Source organism: Phaethon aethereus (assembly GCF_964289735.1).
Source record: "Phaethon aethereus genome assembly, chromosome: 12".
Lineage (NCBI taxonomy): Eukaryota > Metazoa > Chordata > Aves > Phaethontiformes > Phaethontidae > Phaethon > Phaethon aethereus.
In genome coordinates, this window is record NC_138588.1 from 670297 (window position 1) to 691563 (window position 21267).

The window sequence follows — 21267 nt, forward strand, 5'->3', positions numbered from 1 at the left end:
GCTGAAACACATGTGCTGCTGCGGACAGGCCGCGCGCTGCCTGCTCAGCATTAAAGGCTTAATCTCCAAACAGTTAGTTTTAATCTCCGGATTAAAGGCTTGCTGCGGAGGGATGCGCGCAGCAGGGGCGGGTGGGAGGGACCCCGGGGGGCAGAGCACCCAGCGCGGGGGCACCGGTGCTTTCGGCGGCTGGTGACTCCACCGCGGCCCCTGGGACAGGGGTGCGACGCTGCCGCCGACAGCCAGTGCCCGAGTGCCGGTACCTGGACGGAGCCCTTGGGCGGCTGCCGTGCGGGGCAGTGCCAGCCCCCGGGGCGATGCGGAATGCGCTGCCACGCACGTCTGGGTGGCCCGGCACTTACTTGTAGAAAGCCTGGTTTTCTATCCCACACTTCCAGAGGTGTTTGCAGGCTTCTGGTGTTGGGGCAAAATATGTAAGAACAATTTTCTTTTCCTAAAGGAGAAAGACAAGGAGTTGGTAGGGGAGCAAGGGAGTGGTGCCAACTGGGCAGTGTGTGGGGAGTGTGGACGGAGGCCAGAGCAGCCGAAGCTGGAGAGCAGCACCGACACGGCGCAGATCCTCCTCCCGAGCCGCCCACGATGCAGGGAGACGTTGGAGCGCCGGCCGGCACCCTGGCACGGCACCTCGCACGAAGGACGGGCAGCCGTGCCCACTGGTGACCTGCCACCCACCTCCGCCACAGACATCCAGCTTACCTGCCTTTTTAAATGTCCAGAAACACAGTTTTTTTACAAATCATGCTGATGGCCTGCACGGGAGCCATTTCCAGCCAGCGGTTTCCAGGCCTGGGGGGTCCCGGGCCGCTGCTCAGGGCAGAGACCTCAGCACGGCACAGCCCGGGGCTAACGCGGCGTCTGCAGGCTCTAACGCCCAGAGCAAGGCGCCAGCGGGAGCCCGGAGGCGACCCCGACGCAGCCACCGAGCTGCAGCCCGTCATCCTGTCACTGTGCCCGTGTCCCTGCACCGCAGGCACAGGGTGACGCTGCGTGGGCTGCAGCCTGCCAAGCGCCCGGAGAAACCTGCTGCAGCAGCGACCACGGCTGCGCTCGGGAGGTCCCATGGGAAGGGAGAGCACTCACCTCTTTCTGACTTACGTATAAATAGAAAGTCTTCCCTTCGAATTTCATTTTGGTCACCTCGTTCCTGAAAGGAGAAGGACAGGCAGGTGAGAGGCTGCGCGCAGCCCACGGCAGCCCGGCTGGCTCGCGGGCACAGCCCCGGCCAACGTGCTGGCTGCAGCCGCAGGCTGAGAGCTGGTGCTTCGGGGGTGGCAGCGGGGCAGCTGTCAGACCCTGTTTTCCATCCCTGGGAGGTGCCACGGGGCGGTGAGAGGAGCCCTGGCTCAGAAGCCAGCAGTTGGAAATGGGGACACCCTGGGGTGAAGCTGACGGCCAGCGGGGTGTCCCGAGTCACCGGGACCTCGTCACATGGGCACCGGCCGGGTGGCAATGCTGGCCGCGAGGGACGCACCAGCCAGATTCTGAGATGCAGCACAGACCAAGGAACAACGCAACTGGTTTCAGAGGGGCTGGGGGGGCTTTCAGGGGGCTCGGCCAACTTGCGGACGATGCGGGTTGATGTCGGCAAATGTAGAAAATAAGAAGTCCGGGGGCAACAAAGCAAGCAGAGGGAGAGAGCACTGCCACAGGAGAGCCCTGCGGCGTCCTGAGCGGCAGCGGGCTTGGGGGCCAGTGTGGGAGAGTCCTCAGAGCCAGCAGCCCAGCGTGCGGCTGCAGCGCCGGCGGCTCCTGGGCTCCTCCAAGGGCGGGACACAGCAAGAAGTCGCACCCTGAGCGCACAGCGCGGGCTCCGCTCAGCACCGCTCTCCTCGCCTCAGGAGCGTCCCGAGCCCTGAGCGTCTCGCAAACACCCTGGGGTGATGCGGGGCACTCACGGCCCCCACCCTGCAGCGCCGCACGCATCTTGTGACCAAGCGAGCAGGAGCGAGCCGGCTGGTGCGGCTCCAAGCGAGCAGGGCAACGCGGGCAGTGCCGGGGCGGGAACTCACCACTTGATGAAGTGAACTCTCTTGTTTCCCTGCAGAACAACAAAACCGAAGGGAGTGAAGGCCAAAAACGCGGCGTTCCCCGACACGTCCTGGAAGACAACAGCAATTTCTCATCAAACTATTGCTGAGCTGGAAAAGCTCATACATCGCGAGCGACCCCCAGCCTCAAAGGTGGTGGCACTGCAGAACGTTCTGCGCCGACTCCGGCAGCGGGGTGCTCCCGGCAGCGGGGTGCTCCCGGCAGCTTCACCCGGCCCCCGGCATCCCGCATGCACTGCAGACCCCAGCCAGGTAACGGGGCAGCCGCTCCCGCGGCACTGATGAGGAGAACCCGCAACACAGCCCCCAGCCCCAGCGGTCCCCTCCGCTTACTCGTGAGGAATAAACAGCGAAGGCAGTGCCCCACCAACCTTTCACTAGTAATTAATCCAGAAAATGGTAAAAACGCGTTACACTGGTCTCCCCCAGAGCCCCGCACAGCCAGTGCAGCTGGGCAGCATTGAGACAGTTTAAAACTGGTAATTAGTCACGTATGGAGCAAGGCAGCAGTTTAACTTAATCATAATGTCTAGAGCTCAGGGAAGCGATCATGAACTGCACTGGTGTGCACGGAAAAAACAGATATACGCTGAATTTTAAAAATGTTATGAAACAGTTGTGGCTGATCAGTAATTGTTAGGTTCGCCCTGACTTTTATTTGGCTGGCAGATGTTCAGATGGCTTTCGAAGGATGCTGAGCCGAAGGGAGGGCACAGGCCAAGCTCAGGATATCTATCTGGTGCACTGGGCAGGAAGAGCAGGAAAGGAATTTTAACAGGGGCGGCTGCAGAAAAGCAATGTCTGTTTGGTGCCTGTGATCCTTCTCCTGCTGTGTTTTCTTGGGGAAAATGTGGCATGGGGCATCCCAGCTCGGGGGTACAGTTCTCCCCCGCCGTTCCCAGTTGTGCCCTTCCCTGGCTTAACCAAGAGGCGTGACATCTTCTCTGCTCTTTGCTTTCCACCCCGGCACACGGGGTCTCGGTCACTCTGCCGGCTCGGCGCACGGACGGCCACCTCAAATGCATGCCGGGGCTGGGCAGGGAGCCAGCACCGTGATAAGATCTTCTGAATTTGAGCAGCGAATAAACTGGTTTTAAATCCAGATTAGATTAAAAAATTCACCATAATCCTGTCAAGGGTGAATGGCCAAAAGCAGGGAGCTCTGAACCTCAACCAACGCCCTGCACAAGGCAAGACGTAAATCCCCAAACTCATTGTGCCCGAGGGGCAGCAGCCCTGTCTTTCGGAGGAAGGAAGATTTCTGTGTATCTTTGCAGAAACCAGCCTGGCAGCAGCTCCTGCAGCTCAGGCCCTGGGCTGCCCAAAGCACTTTGGCTCTTTCCCCAATCTGGGAAAGCCTTCAGGAAAGGGAAAGCAGCATCTCGGCAGAGGGACATACCCTCCCGGTGAGTACGGACCCCGCTCGCCGCGGCGCACCGCGGACACTCCGACCCACTCGGTCCCGCCCTGGCTACGGATGCTGCAGTGCAGGCAGCGAGTGGGGCCGGTTGGAGGCTAACGGGGTGTCAGGCTGGAACTGCACGGTTTTGGGGTTGCTGTTTTGGGATAGGAGGAGTGGGGCTGAGCTCCCCCCGGTCGGGTGGAGAGGGGAGCGGAGGAGCAGGGTGCCCCTGGGAAGGGTGGGGGATGCTGAGGGTGAGGACGGGGAGCCAGCGGCACAGAGGCTCGACGGGTTGGGCATGCTAAATGGGGCACAGGACCCTGCAGGAAAACAAGAGCAAAGCACAGATGCCCTCAGCACCGGCGCTGAGCCAGACACGCTGAGCATCGCTCCCAGGGCCACAGGGCCCGATCCAGCCGGCAACGTGGGAGAGCTGAACAACTGGCGCGGTGATGCAGCTCCTCCAGCCTGGCGACCTCCTCGGCCATCACAGACTGCCAGCAAACGGGAGACCCCCGCCCCGGCCGGGGAGATTTACTGCAACTGTGTGTTTATGGGGCACAATTCAGTTAAAAGCCCCAGGGGACCACAGAGCAGGCACTGCCCTTAGAGTAAAATTCTCCGTCTGCTTTGCATCCCGCATCCATCTGCATGTGATGGGATTATAAAGGACCAGCCAGAGCCAAATGCAATGACATCCACAGTCAATAAAAAGCATTTTGAACAGAAAACTGGATTACTGGCCGGGGAAGAGCAGAGTGATAGACTGTCTCTGGCAGATTAATGCCTGTTGGTTTCTCAGACTCATTACTGACCTTGTTCCTGCCTCTAAATTACATGTTTTAGCAGAAGACAATGGGCCACTGTCTTTTGTAGCTGTCTGCATGTGAAAACGCTTTCTTATGGCTTCCCTAAATACTCTCTGGAAGGATTTTGGGGTACTCGCCCTGCCCGCTCCCCTCTACGCACACAGGCCTGGCTGGGGCTGGGATTTAAGGCTGGAGAGGGCGGCTGGCGCCGGCGCACCCCACGTACCACGGCTCCGCCGGCGCCAAAGCCCGCGGGCAGGTGACCGACGGCTGCTTGTTACCAGCTGGAGCGAGAAATCCAAAGCAAGGACGAGCGTTCAGAAACCTGTGTTACCTTGCAAGGGTGTGGGTCAACCCCATAGGTCTCCAGAGTCTGGGCTTTCCTGAGAAAATTCAGCTCTGAAGTAGCTGGTGTCTGCCCACTGCAGGAGAGAAAAAAAGGGGAAAAAAAAAAGAGTATTCCATGGAAGAGATGAACGTGAAAGTCAGCCCTTGGCTACGGGGTCTCTGTTAACAACAAGAGGGATGAGTCGTGGCATATTCCCATCACATTTGTTAGCACAATCAGTCTGCAGCAGGAGACCAGCACTGAAACCCACCCTTCTCCTGCCAGCCTGATCTAGCAGGAGATGCACTGCGCCAGCAGCACCAGGAAGGCTGAAAATTAAGGAGCATCTGCAAATTTAGGGCTGAATTTCCTATACACAGGAAAGAAAATAGATGTTTTCCTATACAGGAGGCACCGCCAGTGCCATGGGAGGAGAAGGGTCTGCCGAGGGTCTCACACCTCATGTCCCCAGAGCAGGGTGAAGGCAGGAGGGAGCCGGCAGGAGGGGACCTATGCGGGGCAGGGGGCTGGTCACTGTCCCTGTGCCCCGCTGGGGAAGACAGGGACGCCCCGAGGTTGTGCCAGCTGAGCCAACAGCCAGGAGCCAGAGAACCCCCTCGGCCCTCCCTGGGGCAGGAGGGATCGGGGCTGGTTTTGCACCAGGACCGGACTGCCGCAGTGCTGGTGTGTTTTTTCATTTGTCTGCACTTTTCTGTGGCTTGTCCTTGGCTGCGCAGTCACGTTTTCCTTTCAGCGAGCAAAGGTTTGGCAGGACGCGGCAGCTCCTCTCGCCGGGTGATTTGCTGTGATGCCTCCGTGCCACCAAGCGACCTGCTTTCCCCTGGCCCGCTCCGCTCTGTACGCTTGCTTTTGCCAACGCTGCCAAGAGCACCGCTGGCTCTCAGCTGGATCTGGCACCCGAGAGCAGTGAGTGCTCATCCCACGGCACTACTGAAAATCCCAAACAGGGATGAAGTCAGCCAAGCATGGGTAATCCCGACAGCAGCCGACGCTCCCACTCAGCGAAGTCGCCCAGCCGTACCTCAGCTCCGACTTGTGGATCTCCGCAATTTTCCTCTCCAGCTTCTCTGAGTGTTTGGGGAAGAACTGGAACTTGGAGCTGTAGCCTTCCGGGTGCTTCCCTGGGTCGTAGTCCCCAATCTCGGCTGGTGGGAGACAGAACCGGTCAGGAACAGCAGCAAAACCCAGATCGCCGTGTGCATCCCCACCGCAGCGGTGCCCGTCTCGGCAGCGGAGCCGGCAGCAACGGGGCGCAGGGTCAGGCTGCATCCTGGGAATGCCGCTCCGACCCCGCCGTGCTTCCCACCAGGAGGGATCGTTTGTAAGGCATTAACTGCATCCCATTAATTTCACCGTTTGCTTAGGAATCACCTGTCAGCAGATGGTCACTGTGCTAAATTTATTAATTCCTCAACCTATTTGCCAAGAACCCCCCGGGAGCCATGCTGGTCTGTGTCGCGGCAGCCTTGGGGCGGTCAGCCCCGCGCACCCCGGGGGCAGCCCCGGCCCCCACCCCGACCCCGGCCGGGGACGAGGCAGCGAGCACATTCTGCTTGCCCAGTGGATGCAACAGCACCTTGAAAGAACGTAATTCGCTGGAAATCTGTAAAGTGACATTGAAAAAAAGCTCCTTCCCCACTTACCTACCCGGGGAAGTGCTGCCGGGTGATCACGGGGACAGATGGATGCGGCAGCTCTGCCCTGTGGCAGGGGGGCTGCCTGCGATGGCTGCAGGCAGGGATTGACCCCACACCTGGAAAACCTGCTTCACGCCTGGGCGAGCTGCGAGCGCAGCGCCAGGAGGTCTGTCCTTCAGACAGCCCCAGCGGCCCCGACCCCGAGCACCGAGACCAGGGTGCAGAATCGCCTGAGCCAAGCCGACTTCTGAGCTCAGCCCTGCTGGCTCCTCGGCGCGGGCTGACGCAGCTCCGCTCCCTCTCCCAGCACCCTGCGGGCGCCGGCAGCGATCGCCGCCGGCATTTCGCGTCGGCATAGCATGGCTCTGTAGCTGGTGTCTCCCGGCGGGATTTACAGTAATCCGGCAGCCTCCTGCCACGGGGGATGAAAGGACCTCGCTCTCATTTAATTCCCTCCAGCCTCAGGTCCTATGCGAAATGTAGACCTTGCATTAATTTTTATGTTTTAGTGTTTTAAGCAAAACACTTAAAGGGGGAAATACACCGGCACTGTGAAGTAACTCAAAAATGCTTCCGAGCTGAAATTTGTCTTTTTTGGTTGCTGGGGCGCATCTCCCCACGACCACAGGCACCAGGGGACTGCAGAGAGGGGCCCCGGCAAGGCGCTGAGCCGAGCACCCTCGGGTGGGGAAGCCCACTCGCGCGACTGGCAGTGCGGTGCTAACGGCACGTTAGGGTGCTGGCACACCAGTGCCACGCAGCTCTTCCAAGCAGCCCGACGGTCCTCACTCAGCATCCAGGTGTTGCACCACGCCGAGCAGACACCAGCTGCCTCCGTGCTCTCGGTGCCACGGGCAGCGGAGGCAAGAGCAGGCAGAGCCACGCCGGCAGAAAAACTGGCAGGAGGGCAGATCAGGCAGAAGGTTTTCAGAGGTTTTCCCACCTCCTGCTCCGAACTCCACCAGCACCTCTGCAACTTGCTGACAAAAGCAGTTTCTTTGCCGAGGCGCTCGGCGGCAAGCAACGAGCTTACCCAAGGCCACGGTCACCCGCCGAGCAATCCGCAAGCCCGCGCTTCGCTCTGGAGCCCTCTTTGCCACTGCAAACCGCAGCCGCTCGCCCGTCACCGCGGGCGGAGCGCAGCCCCAGAAAGGGAAGCGCTTTGGCACAGCGCGGCTTCTGCGTCTGGGCGAGCGCAGAGCGAGGAGACACGGGCTGGGTCAGCCGCGGGGACGCTCGCGGGGACGCTCGCAGGGACGCTGCCGCCCCGCAGGCAGGCGGCACAGCTCGGGGAGCAGACGGCAGCGTGGCGCGTCTGCTGCGGCTGAGGCCCCGACGGCAGCGCTGCCTTCCTCGAGCCCAGCACGGCGCAAGCACAGCCTTGAAGCACGAGCCCTGCGCTGGCGGGATGACATTTGTATTCTAGGTGCGGTGATCTCTTGTAAGTGAAATAATGTAATCAGTACTTAGCATGAAAAGCAAATTTATCTTGTCCAAAAGCATTACCTTGAAGGATATAGGCGGCCAACAAAGCGGCATCCGAAGTCTTGCAGAGGAGACGGCCATGGTAAAGATCCCTTTTGATCTGCAGGAAGACTAAATACCTGCGGACAGAAGAAATAGTCCGTTTATTAAGCAAAGTTTGAATGACCTAACCAGGCAATTTAGATGTGGAGTATCTGCCACGAGACACCCGTACTAACATTTCTCTCCGAACAGGCCATTTACAAGACCTTACACTTGCTAGGAGCTAATTACAGACACAAGCGCTAATTACTGGGCAGTGCCCCCAGTCAGGGCTGGCGCCGGGGCTCAGACCTACACGTCCCGGCCCCACTACAGCCCACAGGGACACGGTGCCGGCTCTGGGGCCAGCACCGACCCTCGGGCTGAGGGAGGACTCCACTGACCCGGCTCCCCACCGGCACGGCCGCTCGCAGCAGGGCAGAGCTGCTGGCAGAGAGCTCCCGTGGGCACAGAGGCACTCGGATGTGCGTTCCCACTAGGGAAAGGAGGAAACGCGCAGACAAGGAGGTGCTGGTCCCTTCTGCCTGCCAGCCCCCGGGTCCCCGGAGGTGCTTCGCCCCGTTTGGGGCAGCGGTGCCCAATCGCAGCTGCAACGGCCCCAGCCCATGGCGAGGTCGCCGGGGGCCGAGGTGCCCGGGGATGACGCTCCGAAGGGAGTCGCGTGGTCCCGAGCCCCCCAGCAGCTGCTGCGCTTCCCGGTCCTGCACCCTCGCCCGGCTGCACAGCTTCCCCCCAACGTGCTTTTCTCCTTCCCCAACTTGCTGTACCCTTCCCGCTTCCCCTCCTCCGTGCTCGCCAGCGATCAACGCTGCATCACCTACCGCGAGCCGCCCCTCGCGCTCGCCCGTCGCTACCGCCATGCACCAAAGCCCCGTGAAAAGATAAACTATGATGTTGGAAAATTACATATTTGAATAAATTTAAACCTAAGCAACAGTTTGGGCTGAGTCATGCGGCAACGTGCTTGGGAAAACCTTTTGATCGTAAAGGGTAAGTCACAGAGCGAAGGAGCAAAATGGAAACTGGAGTGCTCAGAAACGTGTTTAAATAACCAGACTGGCGCTCTGCAGTATCTCAGTCACGCTTCATTTCCCAAATCCGTACTTATGATGAGATAAACCACTAAATTTCACAGATAAAAATATATTAAAGAGAAATTAAGATATTAAAGTGTACTCGGTTCAGGGGACCGTGAATTTTAAGCCCAGGTTTCAGCTGCAGTTGCAGGCACACCTGGAATGGCGGCAAGCAGGAGCAGCCCACCCACACGGGGGGCTCGCCCCGGCGCCGTGGGGCACCCGCGGGGGACCCGTGGGGGACCGTCCGACCTGGACCCCAGCCCCCGGGCAGACAGCCTGAGTCTGGCTGGGCCGCAGAGCTCCACGCTGACATCAGCCGCGGGGCACAAAAGGGCCGGAGGCGGCCGCGGTCCCAAAGCCGGGCTCGCGTGTGACCCGCGGGAGGAGCAGGGCCTTCTGCTCCCAGGCCCCAGCGCCGCCTCGGCCGCGCCGGCAGTCTCGGCGGCGGGTGGCCAGGGCTTCCAGCGCTCGGGGTGACAAACCCTGCTGGGGCCTGAGCGCCCTGGCGTGGGGCCAGCCGGGACGGGGACCCCGGGCTCGGCTGGCGAGCACCCTCGCCCAGCACCAGCCCTTCGCCAGCACCCAGCACAGACCTCACAAAAAATGCACCATCAGATGGGTTTAATCCTGCCGATTCCCCCCCATTCGCGTGCCCCCCCGAGACCCTCTGTTCCCTTTAGGCAGGGAAAGCCTGTAGGTCTGAGCTGGTTTTACACACAAAAACATTCAGCAGGTGCCAAACAGGTTTTCCAAAGCCGGGCTTGTGCCTTGGAAATGCCCCCTGGAAAGGGGAGCTTCCCGGGGCGGCGCCGGGCTGTGGGCTGAGCCTGCCTTGGAAAAGGCTGTTAAAAATGGGAAATATTTCTGAGCTTGAACCAGCGAGCCCCCGGGCTGGCTCCGTCCCCGACGCTCTTTGGGTCTGGCTCCTCCATAAGGGTAAATCCCTGACCTCCATTTCAGTTCTCCTTACTGTGCTTGACGCTGCAGATGTTTGCTAATCTCTGATTAAAGAAAAGAAATACAATTAACATATTGTATGCACAGCTTAATGCCCACATAATAGCTGTCATTACTCGGAGACCATGTCTTCGGCCACTTCACATTTAAATTACGGCCTGATGGCTGCACAGGGTTGCAGTTGCTGGGATTGAATGTAAAATCTGCAAACTAAATAAATGCCTCTCAAGCAAAACAAGATGTATCTGTGTGAAACTATTCCTGGGCACTTCTGTGGGTCCCCTAAAATGTGCCTGTAGGAAAAACCAGACCAATCCTGTCCATGAAAACTGATTACAACGCGTGTCGCGGCAGCAGCAGGAAGACTGGCGTCCTGGACGTGAAGACACTTTGAAACGGGCCCAGCAATTGCGCACAGGGCTCCTTACAAACGCTTTCACCCCAGTCTGCATCTCCCCTCTAAGGTCAGGCCTGAAGAACGGAAACTTTCTCAGGCTTCCAAACAGCTTCAGGGGTTTTTCAGCTTTGTTTTTTGGGTCCTTCCACGAAACACAAGCAAAGCTTTCATTGGTTTTGTACATTATCATGGGGAAAACAAACTCCAGAAGAGTTTTTGAAACACCTCACCATCCTCTACTTCTTCGAACTGATCTGCCCAACAAAAATACAGAGAGTTTATTAATGCAAAACTAAGTAAAAAGCTGAGCCCGGGCATATTCCAGTCATGCTGCATAACTGGCTCCAAAAGCCTAGACATCCCCTCCTGTTTGCTGCCTGCAGAAACAGACTGAAAACCCCAAGAATTAAATCCTGGGATATATTCAGCTCTATCAGTAAGCCTGCTTAGTTCTCGACGAGCTTAGCACGGACCCCAGCTACTCCTCGGGAATATTTCCTGGCAGCCCGAGCGCCGTCCCCAGGCCCAGGGAGGAGCGGCCGCAGCGCGGGGCCTGGGCGCGCCGCGGGACGCGGGGCTCCAGGCTGCCGAGACCGAGCCTCTCAGTGGGGGTGGCGAGGGCTGCGTGCCACCGCCTGAGGGTACCCGGGCCGGGGCGCGGGGTCCTGCCATTTGCAGCGGCTGACTGCAGCGCGACGGGGCGTTTGCAGCTGCATTGGAGATACAAGAGAAGTCTGTGTGACTTCTGCCCCCGTTATTTTCCAGGTAAACGGCGGCTTCCTTCCCCGGGACGGACGCTCTCCGGCCTTGCGCTGAGGTACGTCGCAGGTAAAAGCCGGGGTAGGAAGAGGGGAGCTGCGGCTGCAGACACAAACAATGATGGTTCTCCCCCCACACCCGGGGCCTTTGTTCACAGATGGAGCTCACCGGCTTCGCCCCGGGCCCGGACCCGCCCTTGGCGGATGGCACCCTGCAAGTTTTGCGCCTTTTCGCACCCCAAACCTAGATCCAGGCCACAGTCAGGAAAAGCATTTCTGCAGTCGCTTCTTCACGTGTCGCTTCTCCGGACCGTCTCCCTGGGCCGCGCTTCACGTAAGGGCCTACGCAAACGACTAAGAGCAGAAGAAGGTGAAACGCTTCCCTCCCAGAGCTTGTTGCGAGAGGCAGCTGGCTCCTGCCAGCACTTTTTGCCAGCGCTTTTTGCCCCAAACCACTTTTGGATGCTTTGAATTGATTCGGTACTTTTCTTAGCGGTCCGCGGACACCCGCACGCCGGGAGCGAGCCAACGACTTCTGAAGCTACAAACGGGCCCCTGCTTTCAGCCCAGGGAACACCAGCCCCACAGCCCGGGAAGCAGGCCGGCAAAGCGCAGGCCGGCCGAGGGCAGCTGCGGGTGCTGCACGCCACAGCCTGCCGCCTTCACCAGCAGGAGCGGGGCCGGGACCTCTTGGCATCAACAGAAGGTTGCCAGCCCCTTATTCACCATTTATTTCTCTCTGTTTTTTACTGTAAGTTCATGGATGCGTTTAGGAAGAAGCAACCGTTCCCGCAACACAACAGAATAAAGGGGCACTGGAGGCGTTCGGGGGTAGACACAGACGCGGTGCTGCGCGAGACCCAGCGGCAGCCGGCCTGCCTCCATCCTGAGGAGCGGCGCGGAGCGGTCCCGGCATGAGCTGTCCCTTGTCTCCGTATGACACCGGAGGAGGATGGCCGGTGAGCAGGAGCTGCTACCCAGAAGGTGGCAGTCCCCGTATCACCCAAAGCACCCTGACGGCAAATCCCAAGCCCTCTCCCGGGTGCAGGACTCACAAGGGACCTCGCAGCCCCGACGGTAACACCGCTGACATGCACCAGGGAAGACTGCGGCGCAGGCCCAGGGGACACCGCTGAGCTGTTCCACACTGCTGAGGAGGCTCAGCCACACCACGTCTCCTCTAGTGACATCCTTGGCCAACGGCCCCTGCGGGGCCACGGCAGGAGCCTCGCCGAGCCCTGGGGCCGACCCATCTGCCCTTCTTCACTTTGTGCGCTACAGGTTCATTTAAAGCTTCGCGACCTGGGTCAGAATCCGGCGGAGAGCTGAGCGGCCCGCGTGCCCCACCACCCGGGAGGGGAGCCGGGAGCCTCCACTCCTGTGCCGGGGGAAATCTGGAGAACACCTAAGCACGGCTGAGGAACTCGTTTGCAGCTTTGCTTGGAAAGGCGACAGCAGCCTCGCAGGAAGCCGCAGCGGACCCTGGCACGGGCGGGGTGTGTGCCACCACTGCCCCAGCGCTGGCCCCTGCTGCCACAGCCGGCTCTGGGGTCTCGCTGCCGCGGGCACACGGAGCAGCCAGGCTCGGCCGCCCTACCTGACACTTCGGGCACGTGGTGCCGGACACATCAGCAGAGTGATTAACGGCAGCACCCTGTTTTCCTCCTCTCACAGAATGGGGGGACAAGGCACTTGCTGTGCCTGACGCCCCGCCAACCCTCCGGGCTCTCCCAGCTCTGCCACCCCTCCGCCGAGCCGGGCTCAGCCCACAGGCCAGGCCTGCTGCCGGTCCCGCGGCGTGCTGACACGCTGCCTTCCATGCTCTGGCCTTGTCTTACGATGCAAAATTTCCCGCAGCCCCTTTAAACAGCTCTAGCAAATTTTATTCAGCATTTAATGCAGCCTGTGTGCCCATGACCTGCCATGCTTGGGAACTCGAAAGCAAGGCTGGTGTGGCCCACCCAGCCCTCGGGCGAGGCTGAAGTGCTTCTTGCTCCCCTGCACCACCGCACAGCGGGCAAGCGACGCAGTCTACACCCCGCGCCGGGTGTAGCAGCAGCGGAGACACTGCAGCAGCGAGCTGCTGGTGGAGCAAGGGGTCCTGCCCCGGGGGAAGGTGACTGCCCAGTCCCGGGCTGGTGGGGGACGGTGCGGTGCCCACGCCCTGGCAGGGCTCCGTGGCCTTGGCATGCTCCCTGCAGCGTGCCTGCACCCAGTCCACACCACTTCCATCACCTTCTCCCCAACAAACCCCTTGCAAAAACAGCCAAGACTTACTTGCAGCAATAATGTCAAAAAGTGCCAGCGGAAAACGCAGAAACCTTTAGCAAAGGCGCCAGCTCAGCGGCCTGGGGCAGAGACCCGACGCTCCAGGCCAGGGCGGGCGGGGGAGCCTGGGCTGTCCAGCCCCCGGGATCCACAGTCACCGCTTGTTTTCCGAAGCTGCTGCGACTGCTCAGCGAGCGCCCTTCACCTCCCTCCTTCTGGCAGGAAGAGCGGCGTGAAGAGCCCCTAAGGATAGGAACTCGAGCACAGCGCTGTCAAGCGTCTGCATCGCAGCTTATCGCCCATTTCTCCCCGAGCATTCGTGCCCCTTACGTGAAAGGGATGTGGCTAATTACTTCCAGGGGACATTGAGGGAACTGGGGACAGTCAAAGGCTTCCCCGACAGACCAAGCACATGTAATGACACGCTGAGCTAAGGACGTGCTCAGGCAGAGGCACTACCTGCTGATTCAGAATGGCAGGAGTATCAGCAGAAATCAGACCCTTGCAGCAGAACTGCTGCTCCTGCCTGAATCCACCTCCCTACGCCGGCCGGGCCGGGGGGCTCCAGCCGAAAGAGAGATTTTGAAGAGCTGCAGGGAAGGGCACGCGGCTGGCGCAGCCCAGGGGTTGTTCTGCGTTGGCGGGATGGTAGCGAAGTCACGACGGACGTTCCGGTGAGCAGTGCTGTGCTCGGAGCGCTTTGCCCTGGGAATGTGGTTTTCATAACCGACAGCAGCCAAAGACCAAGTCAGTGGGTTTATGCCCACAGCTAGCGCTCCCCGGCAGGCTCCGCGCGCTAACGAAGCACAGGCGCGGGTATTTCCCCGCACTTGTGACAGCCCAGAAACGTTCAGGCTGTTGCTCTCCCTTGACTATAAAACGAAGCCCGGCAAGGTGTGTTCCTGCCTCGGCCAAGGCAAGGAACACCCTCGCTGCCCGGTGCCGCCGGCGCAGGGCTGGCCGGTCCCTGTGTGCCGGGGTCTTACCTGGTGATCTCCTCCTTCAGAGCAGCAGGGTCCGTGGGATAAAACTTCACGCGGAAGCACATGGTGAAGGGAGGCTGGGCTGCAGGGAGAACAGCGATACCATGGTCACCAAGTGACAGGGTTTGTCCCCTTCATCCTCCCGAATAACCCTGCTCGAGGAGACGGTCAGATATTGCTGGGGGTCTCACCTACCCTCCCTGTTACCCTCAAACACAGCCAAGCTGCCCTGGGTAAGGAGGGAGGAGATGGGCACGGGGCCGTCGCCCGCTGCAGTGGCTTTGGCAGGAGCAGATGTCCCCGGTAAAGCCATGGGGGATGCCCACGGCACCGTCTGCCAGCCGTGCACCCCACTCCCCGCTCGCCAGGCGGGCTGTGGCGCTGGCAAATCTCGCTTTGCTCATCCTCATCACCTCCGGCAGGGCCGGTGCCCCCATGCCCGTGTGCTGCAGGGCACGGCTGGCTGCAACTGCAGTGGGACCAGTGGAGAATGATCCCTCTTTCGACCCAGCAGACACACTTTGTGGGCAATCAAAAAGCCCCTTTTTCTGGGAGGTGTGCTGGGAATTGCCCCCAGAGGGGAAGGACTGGAGAAAATGGAAATACATCCAAAATGAGAGGAGCATGGACCGCCTGCCCAGGACATCTGCTCGCAGAGATACTCACCCCTCATCTGCTTCACAACTGACTTGGTAAATTCCAGCCAATGCTGAAATGAAAAAGAAGGTAATTAAAGCAAGTCAGTAATAAACACTTTCAATTAATAACATTGACTCTTCGGGGCAAAATTAAAGAAACAAAGAAAAGCCACCTCTGCTTGAAATAAAAGCCTATGCGGTGGCAGATCCCCCAGCTGCATGGCAGAGGTGGGAGGGGGCTGCAGCCCCTGCCCGGCCAGCAGCCGAGGGAGGGCCCGAGCAGGCGCCGAGCCCCAGCGTCCCCATCTGACGACGCTTTCTCTGCAGCGGGGAAAGCCGGGTCCTCCGTGTCCCCTCTTGGCGGCCCCATTGGGTCGAGGCGGTGGCAGAGCCAGCTCCGTCAATGACGAGGTGAGCAGCTGAGCTCGCTCAGCGCCCAGCAAGGACACTCTGCCAGCCCCAGGGGAGGCGCCGGGCAGAGCAGGGGCTCGCAGGGAGCCGTCTTCCTTTGCTCAACAGGACAGGCTGTCCCCAAGGTCAAGTGCAGTTTTCTATCAGCGATGACAACCTGGCCAAGTCCCATGGCAGAAGTATCCTTCTCCAGCCTGAGCAACCTCCCGCTCCGGGTGCTCTGCACACCAGCTCGCTGCGTAAGCAACCACGCAAAGTGGTGAATGTTTTTGTGCTGAGGTACCTGGTCCCCAGTTGCTAAAATCATCCTTCAGTGGTGCTGCAGGGTTGCACGTGTGCTCTGGATGGTGTTGAAGCAGTGTGCGGACTGGGCACTTTGAGATGCCACTTTTAAAGCCCTAAATCAAGGTCCTGCATGTAAAACGTACAACCCACCTCCCCGCACGCTGGCGGCTCTGGAGAACGTGGGGCTCCCCCGGGGCTCTGCCCGGCGTCCCGCTGACCCCCACCGTGGGGACTGGGGCTGCCTGTGCCGCCGCGGTGCTGGCCCGCGGGAGCACGCAGCAGCGCGGTTCTGCCAGCGAGGGTGGTCGCTCTGCAGCGCTGGCTGCAACGACCGGCTGAAATCACCCAGCCCAGCCCCAGGAGGAACCGGGAGCTATCATCACAGCGTGACACCAGGAAGGTTAAGTTCAAGTCTGTATTTCTGAAATTACACTTCTGTGTCACCAAAAAGAAACCATCAAGCCCTGCCTGCAGAAAAGCCTCTGCAACAGCTGCTGCTTTGATTTGACATCACTTGAGCAGGCACATTTAGGAAACAAAGAGTTGTCAGTCAAGAAGTGGCTTCAGACGCCTGTGTGTTGGGAAGGGGGAACCCACCAGGGTGCCAGGAACCCAGTGCAGGACCAAGGGACCCTCCGGGCCATGACGGTCCCCACCATGCTGGGAAGAAGCAGCGCAGTCTTTTGGACTAGGCTGAAAGGGTTTGAGTGCCGGCATCAGCACCCGCTGGCTCAGACCCAGCAGGGTCCTGGGAGGCGACAATAAGGAGGCAGGACTTTGCCTCCCTTTTTCTTCACTCTAAGCGTCCTCGCTGCCTCTGGGCCCATGTTCTCAACGGATGCAGCTCATGTGTAGCAGCCCCAGGGCAGTGCACAGGCTCCTCACGGCCACGCTTAGGAATTAAGGTTTTCAATGACCGTGCTGTGCCGTCCCGGTGGGAGCCGCAGCTGTGCCCGGAGCGCGCCGGGGGCTGCGGCAGCCGCCTCCCCCACATCACACGAGCCTGCGGCTCCCAGCCCAGCCCCGGGCAGGATCAGAGTCCAGCCCCGCTAGCTGTGTCCCCAGCCCCTCCACGGCCCAGGGCAGCGCACGTGGCAGAGCGCGCTTTCAGTAAGGAACATCAGCTTGTGCAGCTGAAATAACGGACTGAAGCGACAGGTTAGTTCATCACAGGCTTAAGCGCAGCACTTTCAGCCGGGGAAATGCTAAACCCGGGCAGCTCTTTGACAGCCGCCGTGCCCGTGAGCTGCGGGGCTGGGGCGGTCTCGCACGTGGAGGGGTCTCTCCTGCCACGCAGCCCGGTCCCGGGATGTTGCTCGAAGCTGAGCGACGACGCTCTTGCCTCAACCCTTGCGGCCTGAACCGAATCGGAACAGACCCAGGAGAAGGAAAGCACCGGTAAAAGGGGCATCCCTGGCATTGCCAGGCGTGCCAGCTCTGCCTCCGCGCCCCTCTCCCCCTCTCCCAGGGGCTGCCATGCTGCTGCATTCACCCGCTGCCTGCTGGCTTTGCACTTTGCACCCAGAGTGCCCGAGAAGCAGGATCTGGCCCCAGACGCTGACCCACCGCACGCGACAGCGGAGGAACGCTCTCTCCTTGCCCCAGTGCAGACAAGACAGGGACCCTGCGCTCTCCATCTGCCTGCTCGTTTGCTACAAGAGAGAAACCCCAGTACACCTCCTCCAGGCAGTGACTGTGCCGAGGGGTTTCCAGAGCGCGTGCGGAGCGCTCGGCGAGCGCAGACTTCAGCTGCGCTCTCTCTCTCCACCGGCCGTGCCCACAGGGACGATGCATGGTAATGCATCATGCACAGGGCTTTATTTCTACATGTGTTTAAAGAGGCGACTCACCAAAAAGCAGGGAAACAAAGCGCCGACACAAGTGGAGCGGCAGTTAATGATCCCGCAGCACCATGCAAGAAAAATGCGGCTCTCCAGCGCTGAAGAGCCCGCGCGCCGCAGCCCCTGCGCACCCAGCCCTCGGGCAGGTCGCGCATCAGCCTGGCAACGATGGCCAGGAGGCAAATCTGGGAGAGGGCCGGAGAAGTCGGGAGGGAGAGAGCCCAGAAAACACAAGTCAGGGGGCACAGGTGATAGAGAGGGGTGGTCCAGAGCCCCCCGCGAGAGGCAGCAGCACCTCATGCTCCCTCATGGCCCCAACTTAGCAATGCGGGGAGGACGAGGAAGAGGAGGCTACTCTCCGGGCGAGAAAAGCCATGTGAGCGTCGGGGGGTGCCCCTGGAAGGGAGAAGAGGGGAGCAGGGGGCTCAGGCTGGCCCTGTCCCGCCGTGGGTGGCCGGGGTGGAGCAGCTCCCTGGCTGCGAGCAGCGACGCGGGGCCCAGCTCCTGGCCCAGCAGCGGCTGCTCCCCGCAGCAGATGCAGCCAGAGGAGCCTTGGGGAGCAGAAACTGCTGCGGCGGCTTATGCTGATCCACAGGAAGCGCACCACGAGGCCGTCACGGACAGCTACGCGGTCACGGCGCCTCTCGTTCGCAAACCTCGAGTGCTCTAACGGCGAGTGGCAATTTAATATGGAGCTTGCGTTCTGCACGCGTTTTAAAAGGAGCACGGCCAGTTAACCCTGAAGAAGCGGCAAGACTCACTCACACAACTTCTGTGTGGAAATCCAGCTCGTCGGGACTGTGGCAGACGGGCACCCACGCACGGGGCTCTGTCCCCGCGAGCGGCTGTGCCGCCCTCCGCCCGGACCCGCTGCAGCTGCCCGGGGACCCAGCGGGACTCACGGAGCCCTGCTGGGAGCTGCACTGCCAGGCCAGGCCAGGTCCTGCGCCGGGCGGTCGGCTCCCTGCGCTCCCACGTCTCGCTCCACTCTCCATGGCCTGAGGCAACATGTACAGGTGTTTGGAGTCTCAGTACAGAGCTGTCGCACGACTTCATCTCGGCGTTGCAACGCGACTCTGCTCTAGAATAGTCCTGCAAACCCAGAGTCAGGAGATCGTCCTCCTCGCCTTTGCTAGAGCATCAAACCCTCTCGCTTCACAAATGCGTGGTGCTTTCACCGCTCGCGTGGGGATCCAAGCGCCGCGGAAGTTCCTCGGGCTCGCATATCGTGACCGATGCTGAGGACGCGTCAGTGGGGCTGGGGCACGGAGGTGGCTGCTGCCGGAGCCCGGGCGCACCCCGGCCCCCCTGCCCAGGGCTGCAGCATGAGACTCAGCCCCGGCTCTGGCAGGAGAGGTGGGAAGGGGCAGGGGTCTCCCCAGGGTGCTCCGGGGGCTCTTCCCACGGGCAATGCAACAACCCATCAGGGCATCCATACCCCCCCTTGCCCTTGCCCCGCAGCAGGAGCTGGGAGCATCACTGGGGAAGAGCCCCCCATCTCTGCCTAAACTGAGTTTCATTGCAGCCATGTGCCTCACGCTCTGGCTCTCAGCCGCAGCGGCAAGGGCAAGTCTGACACCACCGAGCTGCAAGAAACCCATCGCCCACCCCGGGCAGGAAGGGCTCTCACCCTTTGCTTGTCAGGGTCCACAAACCGAATGCCGAAGTAGTCCTTCTCCAGCAGGTTCAGGTGGTGGCAGAGAAGGTCGAACAGGTACTGGCCCTTGGCATCTCTCTGCAAGACAAAGAAATGCGTTTGGAAAGCGGCAGGAGGAGCGCAGTGGAGCAGAGGGGCTGGGGCATGCTGGGGGTGAAGCCGCAAGTGACGCCAAGGACGGTGCAAATCCCACCCGCTTCCCTGGTGCTTCACCAGCGATGTTTTCAGCTCAGAAACCGTCTCACATCCCACCCGAGGGGCAGCCCAACAGCAGCCGGGAGCAGGATGCCATAGTGCACCGGTCCCCGTCCCGTCCCCGCCCAGAGACCTGAGCATCGTGGGATGCTGAGGCTGCCCAGGGCTCGGCCCGAGACCGTGGCATCGGCCAAAAACCACGGCCACTTGGACAACAAATCTGCGTGCCGGTGGCTCTGGGCAGCGCTGCAGAGGCAAAGCCGCCTGGACGGAGCGCGCAGCGAGAGTGCGGCGAGAGCGTGAGCGGGGCAGAACGGCAACCACCCCAAACACGGCCTGAAGGCCACGAAACACCCAGGGTGCTTTAAGAACTTGCGTTCTTCGGACGGTACTTTAGAAGCATAAAGAAGGCACTTTAGGTACCTTTCTTTATATGAAAGGGTATATATACCCTTTATAGGGTAAAGGGTGTATATACCCTTTACAGTACTTTAAAGTACTAACGGGTACATAACTCTTTATACTAAAGGGTACTTTAGAAGCATAAAGAAAACCGCAAGCAAGGTCAGAGTCTGCCTGGGAATCACGCTGCAGGCCGAGTGATAGGGAAGCGTGAGGCGGGAGGCTGTGAATTTTGGGGTCTGCTTGCCTGGCCCATGTTTTCAGGCAGATCAGCAAGGTCACAGCTCTGCTGCTGCCGAGACCCCCGTGGGACTCCCTCCCCATAGGCACGGTCACCGACAGCTCACGGCGTCTGCTCTCCTCCGGTGCGCTCAGTCTTCTCCTGGTTTGGCACCGTGGCCCGAGTCCAGCACCGACCTGCCTGTTTTTAGCGTATTCTATGCCCTTTTCTGCTGTTGAGCTTTTAGGGAAAAACCTTCCCCCTTCCTTGGCCCTGGGGCTCCACATCGCTGCGGGTGGATGTCGCAGAGGGACTCCACGGTTTTACACTTTCTCCAGGACCACCCTGTGCTGCCGGACCCCCACAGCTCTACAAGGTCCCATCTGCCAGTACAGCTTACAGGTAGCACTAGGCTGAACGTTAATGGGGAATTTAAAAGTATTATAGATACAAAATTTGATGCATCTCAACATTTTAAAAAATTTCATTTCCAGCACTGCAAAGACTGAAGCACACCCTTAATTTGGCCGCTGTGAGCCGCTCCACAGACCACAACGCCGTGGCCCTCCTTGCATTTGGTGTGGAAATGCAGCACCCGAGAGAGCCGGGGGCACCAGCGTCCCGAGGGACACCCACTCACAGCTCATCCAGCTGTGGGGGTCACTGCTGGAGCTGGGCTGTGCATCCCCTCTGTCAAAAAGACCATTACCACTTTACCCAGAAACGGTTTCCCTACCCGCTAAAGGTCAGGCGCCATTAAGCCAAGAAGAATAAGGAGTTACGCCGAGGCTCCTCTGGTTCAACACTGCCTTTGCTCCCCGGAACTGCCCGCCCAAGGGCGTAGAGCCCCCACAAGAGAGCTGATTTATCAGCAACAGGATTTCCCCAGACCAAGCGCACAGCCGTGCAACGCTGCAGAAAGAACCCCTCATGCGCCAGCAATTTAGCTACTCCAAAATTCTCCATCCAATTTATAATCGGCCACTGCAGCATTTTGCTCACCAACAGGAACCCAGGTACACACGGGTAATTCATGAGCCTCTGCTCCCTGGAGCCGCCGGCAGGATCCGTGCCGGGCATAGCGGATCCGTGCCGAGCGGAGCTGCACCTCCGTGGCGGTCTCGCCCCCCGAGGTTCAGCGCTTGCTGAGAGTGGGGTCTTCTCAGTCTGTGTCAGGTTTGGGATCAAAACCAGTATTTTATTTATTTCTGAAAAGCTTAAAGCAGATGCTGCTCCCCTGGGAAACCCCCTTGCCTGGAGCCAGGGAGGGAGAAGAAGTAAAACCGTCGGAGCCTGCTGTCTCTGCCCCTTCACGGCAGAGCAAACGGCACCCAGGCGCCCGGGCTGAGGGGGACGCGCCAGCAGGATCCGTCCCCTCGGCCT

At 60.2% G+C, this 21267-nt stretch overlaps 1 protein-coding gene across 3 annotated transcripts in view; it reads right to left on the reverse strand.

The window, feature by feature from the left end:
* FRMD5 (FERM domain containing 5) overlaps positions 1-21267 on the reverse strand; it is a gene marked incomplete at its 5' end in the record, with an annotated part of 110401 nt that overhangs the window by 7633 nt on the left and 81501 nt on the right. Inside the window, 9 exons of one of the 3 annotated variants that reach the window (XM_082005001.1) lie at positions 363-454; positions 1102-1165; positions 2031-2119; positions 4615-4702; positions 5651-5774; positions 7773-7870; positions 14239-14317; positions 14902-14944; positions 19041-19145. In XM_082005001.1, the coding sequence (XP_081861127.1) occupies positions 363-454; positions 1102-1165; positions 2031-2119; positions 4615-4702; positions 5651-5774; positions 7773-7870; positions 14239-14317; positions 14902-14944; positions 19041-19145 (782 nt within the window). Of the gene's footprint in view, positions 1-362; positions 455-1101; positions 1166-2030; positions 2120-4614; positions 4703-5650; positions 5775-7772; positions 7871-14238; positions 14318-14901; positions 14945-19040; positions 19146-21267 lie in introns of those variants that run through there. The other 2 variants (XM_082005002.1, XM_082005003.1) reach the window with 2 other exon arrangements.